This window comes from Dacryopinax primogenitus (genome assembly GCF_000292625.1).
Source record: "Dacryopinax primogenitus strain DJM-731 SS1 chromosome Unknown DACRYscaffold_4, whole genome shotgun sequence".
Lineage (NCBI taxonomy): Eukaryota > Fungi > Basidiomycota > Dacrymycetes > Dacrymycetales > Dacrymycetaceae > Dacryopinax > Dacryopinax primogenitus.
Window position 1 is genome coordinate 264,883 of NW_024467201.1, and position 18,441 is coordinate 283,323.

Genomic DNA, 18,441 nt, shown 5'->3' on the forward strand with positions numbered 1-18,441 from the left:
CTCTGGAAGTCTTTGTGCAGAGCTGACATTTGTTTGGTCTCACACAGGGCTGAATTGCATGGTCATAGATAGTAACATTGTAATAACCCTAACAATATGTATTGACCAAAGCTGAGACATGTCATTCATGTATAAAAGACAGGAAATGAGCAATACAACATATACCAACATATTGGAAAGACAGAATGTACTATAAAATGGCAGCAAGTTCTAATTCCAATTGCTTTTGTCCATTTTTTCCCTCCCCTTCACACGGAGGCCACAAGCATTACACAGTGATTCTTTGGCTGGCCCACGCCTCCACACCGGTGCCCAAGTTGTTCCACACTGTGCGCACGGGCCGCCCTGACGGTAGTGCTTCATATCCTTATGCTTGGTTGGATGGCGCCGCTCAAGCAACCAACATAAGTAACACAATTTTGGCGACTTCTTCCTCATATGGATATGATCGTCAATGTGTTTCTTGCAACGTTCACAGGGCCATGTCTCCGCCTGTCCTTCTATCGTCTCGGAAGTCGCATGTGATGCAGGAGGCGTACGCATAGGCTGAATGATCTTGATATCTTGCACTGCATGAATACAGTGGATGCCGCTGATCCTGGGGACATCATCGTGAAGGTAGACAATACGATGTGAGGATGTCGTTGGGAGGTCCGTCCCGGGTACATTTGGACGGTGGGGTGGCATCGTATCTGGCAGAACGCGAAATTCCGCCTGACTGCCTCGAGTTTCGGGCTGTATAGAGGCGTTGAACTGCTGGAAAGGACGGCCGATGTAAGAGCATGGCCTGGAGATCCTCTGGCAAGTGTTGCAAGGGAACTCGCCGTCACAGACCAAGCGACGGTCAAAGCTGAATCAATGTCAGAACCGACGAACCTGGCGGTGAGGACCACTTACCAGCTATTGCAAATCCGTCTACTCTCCGGGCTCGATAGGGCGGTTGTGTGGTTGTCGGGGAGGGTTTGGACAGGGGGAATGAGGCTGGGGTAGCGCAGCATGGCAGGCTCTTCTAGTTGGGCATGATGATAGTCTGTGTGTCCATCGAATGGAGGGCGACGATAGACCAATGGCTCGTTACAGAGGGGGTGGTGATTGTCGCGGGATTGAGACACTGGCATCGAGTAGGGTTCGTATAGAGTGCGTGGGTAAGTTCCGTAACGATTTGGACGATTATGTATATCGACGATGGTAGATCTCTGACTGATTTGACGTGTGGGAAGGGGATAGCCTTGGGATGATTTTTCGAATTCGGTGAAGCCAGGTGAGATTTGCCGTCTAGTAGGACCATCCAGGAAAACAAGCCGATGGCGCTGGTCTTGTTGGTCATTTCGTAACGGATGAATCGAATTTGAGACGCCGCGCTCATTGTGAGTGACCATGCGAGGGGAAGGAGAAAGAAGCCGAGGATCCTATGTTATCAATAAGGAAAAGTATACCGATGGTGATCTGGTAGAACGCACCAATTTCAGTGTCCAACTCTCTACCCGTGGTCTCATACTACCGGCAGTGATCGCAGTTCTATACCTACAAGAAGAAGTGTGAGTCAGGCTAGGGGGAGAACGGGCAATCAATTGACTGACGCGGGCGTTCCAACAGGAGTCAGTGTGGTGCCGCTGCCACTTTCTGCAGTTCCGCCCGACAATGGAGATACGATGAGATTACTGTGAAGAGGAGGATAGTGGTCTTCCATCAGTGATGTGAGGTTGAGATGCGCTGGGAATCGTCGACAATGATGGAAGAGGAACGAGGGAACACACACCGCCCCCGCTCAAACAAATTTATCCTCCGGAATTTGTGGTGAAAGTCAAATCTTTGACTTGCGGCTTCCACGACGACAGACAGTACAGAAGTGTTTTTTGCCCGTTCGCCACAAACCACATATTCATCACAATTCCCTGTGTCAATATGAGAGACGCAAATAGACCAAACACGTGCGGAAATACATGTCTTAGCGCCGCCTGCTGGTGCTCATCTTCCACTTTGCTTTCTTCGATGGAACTTGCTTGGCAACCATGGTTCGCGAGCGGCTCTCTCTTCGAATGAGTGATGCACGAAGATAAGCGCACAGCGCACGAACGTGACCCCATGCTTGTGCACCGTCCTTGGTTCCGAAACACTGTCAACATGCGACAAACCTCTTCGGGCACGACGCTCACCTGAATGCTCCGCATTGGAGGTCCTGGCAGCAGTCATTTTCGGACGTCAATACCGTTTGGTCAAGTCGGATATCAGCGGGGATATGGAGGAGCTGTTTCGCTGTCGGATTGACGGCTTGTGAGCGCAATTGCCCGAGTCAAACAAAATATAAGTGCTCGCACTAATATTCCGTTTGTCTCTTGTGGGGCGAATACTGGCATTCACACCCGCCACTCGCCAAAGCCCCATTGTGGAGAACATACGGATGATTAGAAGTGATTGCTTGCAACTGTCGAAAAAAATTGAACGGCCGACGCACGAAAATAAGCGCACAGGATGGGGATTTGACCACACATCTGCTTGGGACAGTGCCTGCTTTGCGCAGTACTCTCTCTCTTGTTCGTCTGGAATAGCCGAGTTCTATTATTGGGACCCGGGAAACTGAGAATATACGACAAACTGTTTGGACATGTGACTCACCGCATTGGAGCACAACGGAAGCGCTGGCGGCTGTCGCCCTTGGGCATCAATCCCCTGTCAAACCAGGCCTCCACGGAAAATGAAGCTTCACGAGGTTCCTTCGCAGGCGGAATGGCAGGTTGTTCTCGCACTCTGTGTGCTGTTTCAGGGCGAGGGCTGCATTCATATTCGACACTGCCGCCAGGAACTCATAGTAGGCGCATCGGCGAGAAGACTGGTATACACGCGCCTTAAACGTGCTCAGTCAGGTGGTCTACCAGAGACAGGAACTGAATCTTCTAGGTATTTTCCGACCAGTATTGCGCTGAAAGGGGAGTTCGTCGTCGAGTCCATGGGTGCGGATTCGCGTCGATGTCGGTTGGTACCTGTCGGTCCGTTCCGTACCGTAGGGACGGAAGCGCCTCTGAAGTCCCATCCATATATATGGATATGCCCTACCGCACACCAAAGCTCGACCAGTGCACCAGAACCGGGTTTATGCTTGCATTCTCTTGTGCTGCTGTCTATCGTGGCTTACTCTTGGATTCTTTGGGGACGATAGCACGCCGAATACGCATGTAATGCTGTCCTGGTTCGCCACTGGTGCTGCTTTCATTCCAGGTTTTTCTTGCGCGCCAACACCCTCTCCCACCACCAAAGCTGAGCCAGCGTCTAACGAACAAGTTCACACCTGCTCCGCAGCAGTTAACAGTATGTACTGGGGGAGGGGGGGTTAACGGTGGGCATACGTTCATTCTGCGCCCTCTTGACATCAGCTGAATCGTGACTCAGTGTCCTCTTGGAGATACGTGTCCTTGACAGGATACAGTCGCCCATCAAATCGCTATTCCCGAACCCCCACTGCCACCTATCGACCCATCCCTCCTGCACTGTATTAAAGCACCGTCTCACCCGCTGCATCTATCCAGCATCCTTTCATCCATCTCCATTCATCTGCCACTCTATCCAATTGCACATCATCATGCCTCGCCCCACCATGCTCCGCGACTATTCGATCAATGGCAACCCACCTCGCGAGCGATGGTTCGCGGTCCTCATCGGCATACGCTACAGGGATCACCCGAACGAGGTTCAGCTAGAGCACACGCACGATGATGTAGATCAGTTCAGAAGATTGTTGATTGGTACGCAGTCAAGTTCCTCCTTCGCTTTGGACATCCACTGAAGTTCATCATAGACATCGGTTACCCCGAGGAGAACATCAGAGTGTTCATGGATGGCGATGATGACCCTCCGGATACCCTTCCGACGCGCACGAACATAGTATGTTGCTCCCGTCCACTATGAAGGTGACGCTGATTGCTTTGCTGCTAGATCGTGGGCATCAAGTGGCTCGCGGAAAGGGCAACGCGCGACCCGGAGAACGGATACAAGCTAATGTTCTACTGTGCGTGACTGCCCGCTAGCGACTTACTCTTCTTGAGGCTAATGGAAGGCGACAGATGCTGGTCATGGTCATCAGCAGGTTGACCCTACTCATAAGGAGAAGGATGGACTTAATGAGGGTGGGCGGAATTTCTGTTCTAGATCGCGTATCTTCTAACAGGTTTGCATTATAGCAATAGTTCCGATGGATGCCAATATTCGCATCGAGAAGACTTTGGAGGGTGGCCGTGGTAGGGGGAAGGGAAGATACCGAAAGAGGGCGCCGCGCTTCCGGGTAATCCCCAACAACGTCGAAGATAATGGCTGCATCATCGACGACGTACGTTTCCTGACGACTGATTTCAGATTGTGACCTGATCATAAGACATCAGGAACTCAACGAGCTCATGGCTAAGCCCCTTCCCGCAAGGAATCGGCTTGTAGCAATATTTGACGTATGGAATCGATGTCCTCCGCTGAATATAATAACTGACATGTGGCTAGTGTTGTCATTCCGGGACCGCTCTAGGTTCGTTTTCTTCACATACATGGTTTTCCTCGTATCTCACCCACGCTCAGATCTCAAGCATGAATATCTTGCCAGCGAGGTGCCCTTCAGCTTCCGCTGCCTGTTCAAGCACAGATTTCCCCAATTCGGTGAGAGATACTACTATGCTAGTACAGTATGACTGAAACTCATACGTGGCACTATCAGCTAAAGCTATTCGTTGGAAAACCAAGACAGACGAACTTTCGGAGCTCTATGATCCCGTTCTAGGACTGCGTCTTCTTCCCATGTCGTCGCGTCGGCATTCTTTGCCTTGTACGAAGGTCTCTGTGACCCGTGCATTCGGCTTGGAACGAGATCAGACGATTGGAAAAGGCGTCGGCATGGTCGTTTCGACATCGCGCTGGACGTTCTCCGGTGTCCGCTGGGTTTACGGACAGATGTTCTGCCGGTCTCAGAGGACAGTGCCGGGTGGTGTGAGCAACGACGAATCATATCCAGCAGCTGCATCGATTTCCACCACTTTGTCTCAGGTCGATGCATATCCAGTTGGCCTGAAAGGCCAGCACGAAATTCTGGCAAAGAATTTCAAGATATCATCCAGGTTCAACATGCTACGGCACTTTCTTTCCGGTTCCAGCCGCCAGCCGGAGTCAGCAAGCTCTGCCCTCCATCGAACAATCCCTGCTTCACCACCGGAGACATTGTATCATGAAGAAAGCGTGGTATTCGGGACATTCCTGCAGCTTGAAGAACGCGTTAAACTCAGCGATGACGATGTGGTGGCCGACGTCATCGCCATCGGGGCATGCTCAGATGATGAAGAGACCTTGGACAGCCGAAGCCTGGCTAAAGTCCTGGTTCGCTTCTACAACGGAAATCTTGGTACGTGGCGGCAGTGGCAAATGTCTGTTGGAAACTCAAGTGTCTCCCACAGCGCAAGGCGTAACTTATGCAGAACTGTTCTTATGGTTAAGGTGCGTGAGGCAGCATTCTTCTTGCCGTGACCTGCTCATTGAAGTCTGCTCTGCAGTCGGAGAGCAAGCCCAAAAAGGCCGGAGGTAAGCATGGTTCCGACGCATAGTGCGCTCTCTGATTTGCTAACCCGACGGGTTAGTTGTCATCCTCACGGGAAATGACCGTGCGCTTACCTCACCCCTTGCCCCTTTCCCCCGAGACTAACGAGCTAACAGCGGGAACGTTGGGGGCAATTTTTTGATCTATAAGCCGACACACCTCGTGTGTCCTGTGTTTTTCCTTGACTGCGGAAATTTTGATCTGCCGTTTCTGCTCTGCCTCGAGTTCATTTTGTTCGCCCCAAGCTGCTTCCTCTGTATAGTAGATATTCACGGACCAGGCATTGGCACGAAGGGCGCTAATCCGTTTTGTATTGTATTGTACAACCCTAACCATTCTCCCTTTCTTAATCTGCTGCCTGGTGTCAGAAAACCGCCGCCACCGTCCCGGAACCGCTTCCAAGAGAAATACCCAGTCGAGACCCTGATTTTATGGTGGACGTTCGCGGACAGCCGCGGTGTTAGGGGTCCCAGCTGTCCGCGAAAGGCCACCAGACGTGGTCGTTGCTGGACAAGGGTCCTCGGCGTTTAATTTTGGTCAAATCCGTGGTTTTTCTATATTTGTTTTTAATTCCGACTTTTTTTAAAAAATTTGTGGCTGTGGGCAGGGTAAAGAGTCCGCAAATGAGTCAAGGGTCTGATACTTTCAATGGGAGCAAATACGTTGCTTCCAGTTACTGGAAGCAGATAGGTACTCCCGCGCACGCGAAATATGTGCTTCCGTTCTTTTCTTTTGCTTCCATTCGCCTCCGCCGAACTTCTTGCTCTCTGCCATTGAATTTATTTTCCTTCCAACTGCTTCCGCGGGGGTATATTAGCTTCCGCGGACGCAAATATGGTGTTTTTACTGGAGACAAATGTGCACAGCATTTTGAATCCTAATTTTGAGGCCATGTCCCCACCAGCGTCAGACCCCATCGCCGCTCGAAGGACCCCTAATGAGCTGTCCGCGAACGTCCACCATATGATTTCGATTGTTCAGCAGATCACTGATCAGTTGCCTATTGTTGAGGAACCCCACCATCCTATGCTCGAGAGATCCCGCTCTGGATGGCTGTATCGAGCCTGCTCTTCTGTCCCATATTACTCGTGGCTCGTCTCCGGGATTGACAAACTTCGTCAATTTGATTGATGTGGAATTTTCTATGTTATCTACTCCCGGGTCACACTGTATGCGCAGTGCCTCGTCTAGCACTCAAACCTGGTCGAGAAAAGTCTGCTGTGGGGTTTCTCCGGATTACAAGCGAGTTCCACCCGACAGGAGATGCTCTAGCAACGGTCCTGCTGCATGGTGGCAAGGTGGACCAGAGCTTCGTGGAGCTGTGTCTTGCCCACCACGTGTGTGGTCTGGCTCCCGTCCTCTGCTGCACGGCATAACTTTGGCAAACTCAGCTGATCTTGTTGAGTCATTTATTGTTCTGCAAAATGTACCCCTAAAGTTGTGGATTTCGGCACGAGGCGACTGTCATCACCTACTGTCGGATGGACGCAAGTCCCGTTGGTGGCTCAATTATGCTGGCCGGCGGCAACTCCACCTTTTCATCGCTCGAGCTCTGCGGATTTTGCTCCACCTGGCTGTGGTTCACCGTGTCCTCTCGACAAGGGATTTGTTCAGTGGCCCCTCAAACGGGTTCGCACTTTGTGGCTCAAAGGGCGGATTTTCTACGCTTTCTTACGCTGTGGGCATGTTGACCACCACTACTGCGCACGGCCGCCTGGCACTTGCGGATCCCGGGATGTGGCTGCTCCTATTGAAGAGCTGTTTATAAGGGCTTACCTGTCGTACGCTCCTCTCCTTAACCCCATATAGGCCTGGCACGCTGGTATTACCGTACAAGAAGCACGTCCCCTCTTGTTCTGTCACGACATACACTTCAGCATGTCGGTTTCGTCACAGATTAGCAGCAACAAACGGCGTCCACCCACGTTCGCGGTCCTCATCGGCTGTCGCTATCTCGACAAGTCCGACCATGATGTGCAACTGGAATTTACCCATGAGGACGTGGTCCGCAGAAAGAACCACTTGCTATCGATCGGGTGTCCCCTTGAGACAATGTTAATACTGGTCGATGTGGATATGGATGGATGCATCCAACCGACACGGGACAAGATCGTACGTCAACTATACTTCAGAACTCTAAACCGGTGATTGACTATTGTCTGCTAGCTTCTTGCCATGGACTGGGTAGTCTCGTGCGCCCAACAGAACGCGGAAGAAGGATGCACCATATTCTGGTATTGTAGGAACTGCCCTCTCGGGGCTGATTGACTTATTTCTGACTGTGTACCTGTGCCAGATGCCGGCCATGGGGCACAAACAGTCGACCCAACAGGTGTTGAAGAGAATAACCAAGGTACGGTCCAGTGAAACCTCCCATTTAAGGTTGCTCACACAGGCATAGCCATTGTGCCTGTAGACGTCCCCTTCGTTGTCGAACCAGGACGGTCTGGACGCGGCCGTACTCTGAGCGTTCCAGACAAGATTGACGATGATTACCTCATCATTGATGACGTTCGTATCTTCCTTTGCCTGCATAAATATTTTACCTATCGCAAACCTAGGATCTGAACAAACGCATGCTACAGCCCCTCCCTGCTACGTGCCATTTCCGCGCACTGTTCGATGTCAGTCGTCTACTTAGTGTCGCCTCCCGTTTCACCATCAGAGCATACACCGAAGGAAATCTAAACAGAATGGCTAGCCTCCACGTGCTTGCATCTTGGACGAGCTACGTACCACGTCGGCGGCAAGCCGGGGAAACTGCTTCAGGTCCGAAAGACTCTCTTCACGAACGGAAGAATTCGACCAGGGAGAATGAGGACCAGATTCAAGGACTGCCCGGTAGGTCTTAACAGTGGAGAAAAGTTGATCAAATGACACGGGCGATTTCAGATGTTCTACCAGAGATGCACTGCCCTCGATTCCATCTGATTCGGCCGGTACTTGAGCGTTGGAAGTGGTACGCACGGAAGCCCTCTTCTTGAAGAGTTTGTTACGCGCCCACATGGCGAAGTTGACTCCCTGATTAACAGTAGCAGCAGGGGACAATCCGAGCGCATGTATGATAGTCAGTGCTTCAGACAAAATTGGCAGAGAATTCTTCTTCTGGGGTGCTGGTCTGAATGATACGTTCTTCTTCGGCATCCGAGCGGAGAGGCGGCACAGTGCCCTCAGCGAGGACGGGATGTCAGCGATTGTATAATCGTTAATCAAATCTAAAAATCCAAAAAACAAACATCAACATAATGACTGTTCGGCGCACGATGTGAAGCTCACCAAGTGGTGTTCCAGCATTACACATCTAACCAGGCGAATCAGTGAGCAGACACGCGATGGAAAGAGCTTATCACGTATTCTTAAGGGTCTCTGTGGCAAGCACGGTGTGTCTGGTAGCGAGTAGAGCTGGTTCTCAAACTGACTCGCATTCAGGTGATCAATTGACCGTGGCTCAAGCACTCTATTTTGTCAGGTTAGCCCTTTGTCTCTCGCATCTCTTCAATACCATGACTGAGATGAACAGCAAGGAATTAGAGACAGAAAAGCAAACCCCCAGACTCTCATCTTCGCGTGTGATGGTTCGTGATCCTTTTCTTTCCTATATATTCTTTCTCATGCGTTGCTAGGACACCGCATGGGATACTTCTTTCTTTTCCTGAGTGCATAAGATCATCCCGACGTTCTCTTCACATCCTCGATTCACGGGCATGTCAGAGAAACGTCATCGGTTTCCGTTTTCATCTGCCTCCTCAAACCGAATTCGACTTTCCGTTAAGCGTTGGTGCGGCCCATTGCAACGAAGTTCTAGCTCAGTGAAAAGTCCATCCACATGTGCCTCTCATTTTCTGACGACATATCGCTGGGTATCTTTCGTTATTTTTGCCTAATTAACAGCAACGATCATTGCGTCAAGTACCCTCGGTTCGCGCCAAAAGTATCCCGTGAAATACCCACAACCCTTAGTACCTCGCAATATATATTTTATGGTTACAATAGTACGCTACAGAATACAACACAACCCGAATAGATACTTTATAGCATCTCGATATCTGCATCCCCGTTCATTACAGAAGTGTTCGTGTGAGATTTAGATTGATTATCTTGTGAACTGATTGGATTGATTCTGGGATCGACAATCGCCTTGAGCACGTGCGAAACTGCCCAGTCAAGCACCTTAATCGCCTTCTCCTCGCCTTTGGTAGTCTTAGGCTCGGCGAGTCAACAAAGGAATGACTGCACGCACCACAGGGCAAGAGTCTCCCGTGCCGTTTGAGGGCCATGCTGGGATCGCGAGCTAGTGGATGCCGAGCAGGCAAGACAACAATGGATTTCTAGATGTCAAGTCAAATTTGCCAGCAAGATCAGAACCGAGATCATCCACCTTCGAATACCACCTGCGCAGGTCATCATCATCTTTGGGTACGGTTGGAATCGTGTTCATTCCGTTTATTTGTACAACAGCTTTCGTCCGCTTGTCAAGATAAGGCTCTGTTTTGAGAATCAATAGCAAGCAATAGTCATGGTTTTCAGCACGTACTTCGATCATTCAGGAGGCCAATGACAGATTGGCATGCCGAGCCGTGCCCGATGATAATGAAGTTTTTGGCAGCAGACAGGCTGATAGCTGATGAGCACAGATACTTATGTATCACACATTTAACCCACTCCATGTAGTTGTCCCACAAATAAACAACAAGCGTTCGCAAAAGTCTTTTTTCGTCTTGAGGTGTCACGATCGGGTTTATCTATCGCAGGTCAGACAGGCATGTACGCCACAATTCAGAAAAAGCACAACTTCTTCGGCTTCCACAATGTGATGCATTAGGATATTGATGTCGATCAGTCCGTATCGCCGTTCATTTGCCCACTCCACTACCCGTCGGCTAGAATCGATCTGTAACCTGATAAATTGAGGAAGATTATCCCATTGACGCCACGGACCAAGTATGAGTGCTCCATTCTGACATCGACTCTCAGCGGACTTTGAAGTTCAACACGCAGGTTGCCGCTATTAATACGGTGAGGGTGAAGTTCCTTCTTCCAGGTGAAGACGTACAAATCATGAACAAAGAGAACAATCGTCTCCGTGTTAGGATCGAGAAGGTAGGGTCTAGTCACAATTAGTGCGAAAGGGTATGAAGGGGAAGCAAGTCTCACGTCGCAAGGACTTGATGATCAAACCTAGCTCGCAGGTCTGGATGGGCCAGAGGGACGCGAAGCATATTATACTGCGACGCCAGATCCATCTCCCGGTGCGCTCGTAGGAGCTCTGCATGGATGTGTTAATCAGTGAAGTAGTCGATATGTTGACTTCACTTACGGGATACACTGAAGGTGTCCAGGTCAACTTCAGGAAAGGTCAGCCTATTGTACAGATGCAGTTGATGACTGCAGCCTACCAGGTCTCGGCTCAATTGCTTTAGGGTTTATGCTGTTCCAGTACTGGCTCTGATAGGACGCGACTTGCCACACCGTTTCTGTTCCCACATCGCTGGGGACGACTGGCGGTAATTCAGGGGGATGATCTCCAACAAGCGTCTCCCCAACAGCAAGGGCCGATTGAGATAAAGCTTTGAGACTATAACCTCCCTGCAAAAAGTATCAGTGTAAGGCATTTGGGCCTAGTCCACGCATTCACGAACCTCCAGCGCTACGACTAACTTGCCGCCGGCCAAGGCCGACAGCATATGCGTCATGTGCGCGTAACAAGCAGGCGAGACAAAGCACCCGCCAAGTTGGTCTCCTTCAGCAGCATCAAAGCCAGCAGAAACTAAGGAGTATCAGATTCTGGATCAAATCTGGATCCAATCTCTTACTGATGACGAGCTCAGGACCAAATTCGTATGCGATGGGTATGACAATCTTCTGAAAGGCATGTATGTAATCTCCATCTGTCCTCCCACCAGATGGCCACGGGATGTTCACGTTTCTGTGCCGGCGTGAGACTATGAATAGAATCTAGGAATCAGATAGCGAACCTTCCCTTTCCTGCGCCACTACCGCATTTGTCTACACCACCGCCTGTTCCACCGGGGTAGAAATTTCCACCCTCGTATCGATGAATTGATATGTACAAAACATCTGGATCGTCGTAGAACGCGGCCTGAGTACCATTACCTTCCCATTTGATAAGACTCAAGTTACGCAAGTGATTATGCTGCCTTACCGTGATGAACGTCCCTGTCAATATTCAGTTACAGAAAGAAGCAATGCCTTCGCATTGAATCACATACCAATCAAGAATGAGGACTTTTCGAATCGAAGTGCGACTTTGAACAACTCGAACAGCCACAGCCACATTGTTATAGAAGCAAAATCCCATGTGTTCTTCCGGTTCCGCATGATGCCCAGGTGGCCTGACGATGGCAAAGGAGTTCCGAACAGTGCCCTGGGCGACAGCCATTGTTGACTCTATGACACCACCACAGCTGAGACGAGCGCAGTAGGCGGTTGAAGGATGAACATAGAGTGACAAAGTCTCGTAGTATCCTTGGGTACCTGCCAGGGCCGCATCCTTGCCTTCTCCTATAAGCATGGCTGTATTCCATTTACTTATTTCATACATGTCGAAAAATCGAAAGCACGGCTCGTACCTTCCATCTGGTCCATTTTGGCAAGCAGAGAGGGAGGGTGCACGAACAATATTTCGTCACGTGTAGCCTCGCGGATCTGAAGGCGACGCATGCGTTGGATGATCCCTTTCTTCTCCAGAGCGTTGAAAATCACAGATATGCGTCTTGGACCTTCGGGATGACGATCTTCTTGCTCCTCGGTCATCCCATCATTATGCGCCATCATCCGAGTATCATAGATATAACCGGTCCTGTTCGGTTCATGTCTGATGAACAAACCCCGCGAACTCTCTGGTGGCACAGAGGAGGCGCGGGGGCGTAGGCCAACAACCTCGTCCGAGAGAGCCATAACCGCAAGTCGCTATCAGGCTGACTGAAATGCTAGTTAGCCTATTCTAGTGTCAGCACAGAGCGGGCGCCTAAGTTGTTCGGTGTAGAAAGCAAGGGAGTGCCAGCAAGGGAGCAAACACGCGTGTCCCAAAAAAGATTTGATCCCGGTAAGGCGGGTCCTCTTCGTCCTTTTGTCTCCGGACGGCGCGTTGCTTGCCGGGACCTTCCATCCTAACGACCTAGAAGCATCATATCGTTGGTCCTGAATACCCTTTTAAGGAAATAATACAGAACATAATGACCAAACAGACCGCTCAGTCAGATCATTTGTTCGATCCCCAGTATGATGGCAGGTCATTGAACTGCACCTCTACGATGTCAACAAAATAAATAAATTGAATATTTTATCACGTAGTTACATATATCATGGTTTCCACAAGCCAGCCTGAGCTATACACCACATCAGAGGTTCCTCTTCCGTAAGCTGGATAATAAATTCGACCTGTACTGTCGATAAATAATAATCATCGGCTAATCGGTGGTGTTTTGTTTTTGTTGATACTAAATACATTGCTCCTCAAGCTGTGCTCCCAATATATTCAGTGTGTGGACGGAGGAATTTCCACTCTTCGGACCGTCCAACACAAGATGGGAAAGGCTGATATAGATAGCCATACCGCTTCTTGTTATGTCCAAAGGGCTGTGCAGTTCGAGAAGGATTCTTGCCTACTGTGGGAATATTCGGGCCATCAAACCTTGCTGAACGTGTGGTGTTGAGCCGGGAACGTGCTGTGGCACCACTTTTGTGGTACCGAAGAAGGGGAGCACAGTAGAGAATTTCTCTTAGAGCGGCAGAAATTCTGCATAGATTATTGCACGAGAAAGGTCGGTGGGGGAGGGTCCGTGTGCTGAACTAGCCCCAGGTTCCGGCCCCAGCTGAGAGAATGACGTCTAGATTATTCCTCCGCCAAAACAAGTGGTGACACAGAAATGGCTGGAATGTCTCCAGATAAGATGGAAGACGTGCCTATTCCGCCGGCATGGTATGTCCGGTCGGTGGGAATGTCTGAGGTTGACGCAAAGCCCTGGATCTCGCGAGACCCATGCATTCGCTAAGACATGCCCTTGTTACACGGAAGCCGGATTTCCTCGACATCTATCACCGCTGGCGGTGCGCAGGGTTCCACGGACAGCGAGCTGCCTCTGGAGCTGCAAGACGTTCGCTCCCCTTGCACACTATCAAGTTGGTTGTGAATCCAGCACTCATTCCATTCTATCTAAGTTTGACAGAGAAAAAAAAACTAGTCGGCTTGTACTGTACTTTTTATACTACCAGGCAATAATCACAGGGGCCGTCAGAACATCATAGCATGCACGGAGGAGAAAACGATTTGAACGTGAGTGATGGTCGGAAATGGGGAGGTTGCTACAGGGAGAGACGCGTGATGATGGTGACAACAAGAGAAGAAAGACAGTAAGGCATCGTCCTTGGGTTACACTCCAGAAGCCGCTTACAACTACATGAGGAGAGTCAGAACGTCGGTGACGAATGAGAGCAGATGTCGCAGCAGACGATATGTACAGGTGTAGGTCGTGATCAAGAGGAGGGAGCCGCACGAGACTGATCCTTCTGAGGGGTGGAGTGAGAAGTGGCCTGCGCGTACAAAGACTGCGATTCAGCGCCGGTTGGTCCATTACCACCGCCGCCGGATTGAGCACCGGTTGTGGCAGGAGGATCAGTGAGGTAGTCCATCGGATTCCAACCGACGTCGGTCGTGATATCAGTTGAGTTATTCGAGGAAGGATCGTAAGTGGGCATTGCAGGGAGGGAATACTGCATGTTATCGTTGGACTGAGGCATGGAATATTGGTCGTAGCTTGCGGGCTGTATGGCAATATTCGGCTGCGACGCTTCCTGGCTACCCAGCTCGCAGTTCTCGCCGTATTGAAAGTCGTTCATGTTAGGATCAACCGGCTCTGCCTTCAGATTCCTGGAGGCACTGGCGACGATCCGACTTGGCCCTGCTGGAGTTGGGGAGGCGTGAATGTCTGCACGGGGAGACTCGGAGTGCTCTCGAAAGGCAAGGCCCTGGTTTGCATCAGTCACGCCGGTCACAGACTGCAAGGTTAATTGAGTAATGCGTACATTGCCGCGTGGGTGGACGGTACACTCACGTATTTGTCGATGATCTTGTGTAGTGCCTGTTCTAGATGCTCCCACTTGAAGACCTTGACGTCTTTCTCAATATTGCGAGGTTTTGGTGCCTGGAACTCCATGATAAGCTTGAAAAAGTTTTCCTGATCGGGCTTGTGCTTGGAAACGGTGATGGGCTTGAAGCCCTCAAGGTTGCGGCGGATACGATTCTTCTCCTCAACGCTAAAAGGAGTTGCGATGATAGCTTCGAGCAACTGAATGGCATCGACGGATGTAATATAGCACTTATCGCGCTCGTCTGGGGCACCGTCGCGACGATATATACAGGAGACGACGACAGTTCCCTGCACATACTCTTCAGGCGTGATGGGTCGGAACTGAACCTTCAGAATGCCGTCCTCAAGCGATCGGGAGAACTGAACCAGTCGGCGACTAGCAGTCACCTCGTTTGTGGTCCTGCCGGACCGTCAACCGATTGGACCTGACTATATGCGCATACATGCTTACCAACCGAGCGCCATATTCGACAGCTTGCCCTGCAGCTCCAGGGTTACTTTGCCTAGTGCCTGGCTTTGCGTGAGACCGCCGCCACTGTGAATCTGAGTCGTCCGCATGAGCGATACTTGCTGAGAGAGAGTGCCAGGCGTCATCATGCCGGGGTGGTGAGACGGTCCAGCGCCTCCGGTCCACATGCCACCTTGCATCAGAGGGGTGGTTTGCATGGGACTACCCTGAAGAGACGGAGACTGGAAAGCGCCCATGGCGGTGGCGGGGCTCATGCCTGCAGGCAAACCACGATATGGCGTCTGCATGGTCATATCGCTCGACGGATGGCCTGGTGTACCGCCAGCATGGAAACGTGGCACTGATGGCACACGGACGTTGCGACGAACATTGCGATCGCTGAAGGTCTCGTCTTCGCGTAACCGTCTCTCTCCGGTCACAGGGTGAGTGGCGGCACCACCTGTCATCCCATCATCCAGATTAGCCTCATACACCCAAAATGTAGCTATATGCGCCTGACCTTCGCGGCTATATTCAAATTCACCGAAGTCGACCGCATCTTGAACAGTGCCTGCACCGCTGCAAAGTTGTGCTTTCAGACGCAGCATTGTAGCCTGGGCTCCCATATCAGGGACGCGGACCCATAGTTCAAACAGCATAGATCCTTCTTCCACGCGGGTGATACGCTCGGCCATAGAAGGACTACCGTCGAACAGTATTCGTACGGAACGGTCGGGATCTGCGGGCTCGGTTGCATGAATCATGGCGCGTACAGTGACTCTGGTGTTTGGACCACCATGGTCAGGATCGAACGAATATATCTGGAGTAGGCCACTTCGATTGATTGCTTCAGGAAACGCTTGAGTCACAGGCGGTGGCGGCGGCGCTGGAGAGCCAGTATAGGTTTGATTTGACCTCTGGCGAGAAAGAGATGATTGCGCACCCCAGTTTACGGGCGTAGTCCCGTATGCACCATTGGCACCATATTGGCCATAATTGTTGAACGAGGCTCCGCTTGCGCCAGAACCCGAAGCCGCATAGTTGACATTGCCAGAAGATTGTCCCTGGTAATGGGACAACCCACTGCCCGACGGTGACGACCTGTGGTTAAAAGCTGTACGAGAGGGCATGTACGACATCATTTCGCTGTCTCAAACGGGCTGTCCGACGGGTTCACAGAGATGGTCGCTGGGGAAGCCGCGTTCAGGATTGGTACACGGAAGTAATGAACGGAAGTTCGGAAGCATCTCGTACCTTATAAGGGTAATGTGCCACACCAATAAGGTCTAGCGGCGATTCCGAAAAACAATGTTCGCGAATTTGGACTTCTTCCTAATGTCGAAGTTGGAGAGTACCAAGGAAAAAACCGAACTGAAAGAGATGATCGCGAGACGAAACACGGATGTGTCGAATCTTTCTATGCTTGAGGGAATTCTGGGAGCAAGAATGTCGTCGCACGTCGTATCCTTGAAACAAGCCGCTGAATAAGTTAAGAGCAAGGTCGAATTCGACTGTCAGTCACTGGTAGAATAGGGTCGCGTGGCAAGAAAAGAGTTCGAAACAAGAGGATGGACAATAGATGAGGGGATTGAGCAGACAAAAGACAAGTCTGTTTCAACAACCTGTCTGAGGAAGGGGAAGGGAAGACGGATGATTCAGTGGGATACAGGAATATATAGTGGATTCGGAAGCTCCTAGGTGGCAGACCAGAGCAAATCTGTGGGGGCTGGGTGCGAGTCGGAGTTGCAAGCCCTCAGGATGATGTCGTGAATGGCGGGCTGAAGGCTGAACGGCGGTTCAGCCTTTTGGATCAAGGTCGCAGAGAGAACAGATGTGAAGGGAAGAGAGAAAGGGAGAAAGAGGGAAAGGAGGCGGAGCAAGGCTGATGAAAAGGGGAGGCGCGACGCGATTCACAGCCCGCAAGCGCGCAAGAGGGCAAGGGGAGATTGGGCGGCTCTTTTGGTGGGGTGTGTATTGCGTGGCTTAGGGCGGGCGGGGGAAGAAGGGCCGAGGAGGAAGGAGGCAGAGGGCGGACCTTGAATTGTCAGCATCCGGAGATCTCTGGAAAGTTAGATCATGGAGATGAAAGACACCAGTTTGATCACGGCAATCACATGGGAAAATCGCCCATGGACGTATCATCCGGTTCCGCCTGGTCTCCTTCTCCTCCGTGTGCTCGTGGTCTCCGAGTCTCGTGGTCCCCCCGTCGCCAACGCCCTTCACCGCCTCCGCCAATGGCCGGAGGAGGTCGTCTGCCATCCTTCGTCCAACTTTTGCCCAGCGCCTCTCGGCCCTTGCGCAGCCCCCCAGCTAGCCGAAGGTGCTTGATTCGACCTCATCGCGCAACGTGGAACAGCCTGTCCAAACGCTCCGATTAGCATCCGAGTCCACATGGCGCATTATCGCTGACGTGAAATATAGCGGCAACCTCCTGTGCAAGCCCTCGTGGAAATGCCCATCATTAAAACAGTCTTGAGGCGGCGTTTCATTACCGGGGGGCTTGCTTCTTTCCAGGGATCACTTCACCTGGGCACTGTGCTTTCTTGGTCAGGAAGACCCGCCCAGGATCAACTGCAGATGTGAGATAGTTGTCGACGGGCTCACGGCAATTCCGAGCGCTCGCCGATGGGTTTGATGGGCAAAACGAAGATGGTTAATTGCTTCCGTCACATTGCAGCCACAGAAGCCGCACTACGGCGCTGCTTTAGCCCAAAGCATAGCTTTGTCCACTGGGATAAAGCCAAGCTCAGGTTTTGGGGGAAAAACCTGAAGCTCTGTTGAGAAGCATGTGGAGGTTTAGCTTAGTTTGTACAGCATTTTAATTGCTTCCGCGGTTCTTACTATATTTGGCCACGTTCTTGTGACAATTGTGGGCCTGCCGCGTGATCGGGAAGACAGGACTTGCGTCCGGCCAACGTGGAACGTGTTCCGACGCCCGCGGTCCGAGAGAACGGAAACATTAATGCTTGCTTAGGGGTTACCCGGGGGTCTGCAACGGCATGCCCGAAGGTGTGAGTGACCTGAACTGTGATTGTATAATCAACATCTGCAAGCCGGGTCCATGGCCCCGGGACGGGGACAAAGCAAGTTAAATAAGCGCCCCGGCCCAGTCCGAGCATCTGCAAGTCTAATCGTATAATAAGTTCCGCGACTTAAGGAGCTTATGGTCCACCCCACCAGTGGTTGCATCCGCTCTTTTGGGGTATGGGGACCACCATCAGTATCGTATCGCTGGTCAACAATTCACGTGTAGACACCCGGTTTTGTGATCGGTCGCTGAGCACGACATGTGGCCGAACATGACAATTCGACTCGCC

General features: G+C 51.2%; 5 protein-coding genes across 5 annotated transcripts; 2 read left to right on the forward strand and 3 right to left on the reverse strand.

The window, feature by feature from the left end:
* Positions 1–100: 100 nt before the first annotated feature.
* On the reverse strand, positions 101–2,944 carry DACRYDRAFT_93498 (uncharacterized protein). Its single transcript, XM_040777162.1, has 7 exons — positions 2,617–2,944; positions 2,157–2,556; positions 1,944–2,101; positions 1,581–1,895; positions 1,461–1,524; positions 898–1,409; positions 101–850 (listed from the first exon to the last, which is right to left on the reverse strand). Exons 4-7 carry the CDS (start codon positions 1,688–1,690, stop codon positions 211–213), a joined length of 1,326 nt encoding a protein of 441 aa, XP_040630937.1. The 5' UTR covers positions 1,691–1,895; positions 1,944–2,101; positions 2,157–2,556; positions 2,617–2,944; the 3' UTR covers positions 101–210.
* Positions 2,945–3,552: 608 nt separating this feature from the next.
* On the forward strand, positions 3,553–5,900 carry DACRYDRAFT_20718 (uncharacterized protein). The gene is made up of 13 exons (XM_040772048.1): positions 3,553–3,740; positions 3,794–3,879; positions 3,931–4,003; positions 4,059–4,121; positions 4,176–4,321; positions 4,374–4,436; positions 4,486–4,510; positions 4,561–4,638; positions 4,697–5,374; positions 5,427–5,466; positions 5,523–5,550; positions 5,607–5,630; positions 5,683–5,900. The coding sequence occupies exons 1-13, from the start codon at positions 3,578–3,580 to the stop codon at positions 5,713–5,715; spliced, it is 1,500 nt and encodes a 499-aa protein (XP_040630938.1). The 5' UTR covers positions 3,553–3,577; the 3' UTR covers positions 5,716–5,900.
* A 1,544-nt stretch (positions 5,901–7,444) lies between these two features.
* Positions 7,445–8,768, forward strand: DACRYDRAFT_105110 (uncharacterized protein; the record flags this gene model as incomplete). The annotated part of the gene is made up of 6 exons (XM_040768039.1): positions 7,445–7,678; positions 7,733–7,805; positions 7,863–7,919; positions 7,968–8,077; positions 8,128–8,407; positions 8,599–8,768. 6 exons carry the CDS (start codon positions 7,445–7,447, stop codon positions 8,766–8,768), a joined length of 924 nt encoding a protein of 307 aa, XP_040630939.1.
* An 827-nt stretch (positions 8,769–9,595) lies between these two features.
* Positions 9,596–12,484, reverse strand: DACRYDRAFT_105111 (histone deacetylase complex protein; the record flags this gene model as incomplete). Its single annotated transcript, XM_040768040.1, has 17 exons — positions 9,596–9,756; positions 9,807–9,894; positions 9,945–10,051; positions 10,101–10,180; positions 10,229–10,308; positions 10,356–10,457; positions 10,505–10,571; positions 10,620–10,673; positions 10,721–10,832; positions 10,884–10,910; positions 10,963–11,152; positions 11,206–11,333; positions 11,380–11,492; positions 11,542–11,680; positions 11,730–11,743; positions 11,797–12,100; positions 12,157–12,484. The coding sequence occupies 17 exons, from the start codon at positions 12,482–12,484 to the stop codon at positions 9,596–9,598; spliced, it is 2,094 nt and encodes a 697-aa protein (XP_040630940.1).
* Positions 12,485–13,872: 1,388 nt separating this feature from the next.
* DACRYDRAFT_20720 (uncharacterized protein) lies at positions 13,873–16,703 on the reverse strand. The gene is given in 7 exon segments (XM_040772049.1): positions 13,873–14,554; positions 14,573–14,584; positions 14,641–15,076; positions 15,128–15,584; positions 15,645–16,010; positions 16,068–16,312; positions 16,379–16,703. The coding sequence occupies 6 exon segments, from the start codon at positions 16,264–16,266 to the stop codon at positions 14,063–14,065; spliced, it is 1,962 nt and encodes a 653-aa protein (XP_040630941.1). The 5' UTR covers positions 16,267–16,312; positions 16,379–16,703; the 3' UTR covers positions 13,873–14,062.
* Positions 16,704–18,441: the final 1,738 nt, after the last annotated feature.

Excerpts from the sequence above, each read along its gene's own strand:
- DACRYDRAFT_93498 (XM_040777162.1), bottom strand. The coding sequence starts at position 1,690 with ATGGAAGACCACTATCCTCCTCTTCACAGTAATCTCATCGTATCTCCA. Across the intron at positions 1,410-1,460 it reads AGAGTTGGACACTGAAATTG|GATCCTCGGCTTCTTTCTCC; the intron begins GTGCGTTCTACC and ends TTGATAACATAG. Across the intron at positions 851-897 it reads AGACGGATTTGCAATAGCTG|CTTTGACCGTCGCTTGGTCT; the intron begins GTAAGTGGTCCT and ends ACATTGATTCAG.
- DACRYDRAFT_20718 (XM_040772048.1), top strand. The coding sequence starts at position 3,578 with ATGCCTCGCCCCACCATGCTCCGCGACTATTCGATCAATGGCAACCCA. Across the intron at positions 4,122-4,175 it reads GAAGGATGGACTTAATGAGG|CAATAGTTCCGATGGATGCC; the intron begins GTGGGCGGAATT and ends TTTGCATTATAG. Across the intron at positions 5,551-5,606 it reads CAAGCCCAAAAAGGCCGGAG|TTGTCATCCTCACGGGAAAT; the intron begins GTAAGCATGGTT and ends CCGACGGGTTAG.
- DACRYDRAFT_20720 (XM_040772049.1), bottom strand. The coding sequence starts at position 16,266 with ATGATGTCGTACATGCCCTCTCGTACAGCTTTTAACCACAGGTCGTCA. Across the intron at positions 16,011-16,067 it reads GACTACGCCCGTAAACTGGG|CGCCGCCGCCACCGCCTGTG; the intron begins GTGCGCAATCAT and ends CTGGCTCTCCAG. Across the intron at positions 15,585-15,644 it reads ATTTGAATATAGCCGCGAAG|GTGGTGCCGCCACTCACCCT; the intron begins GTCAGGCGCATA and ends ATGGGATGACAG.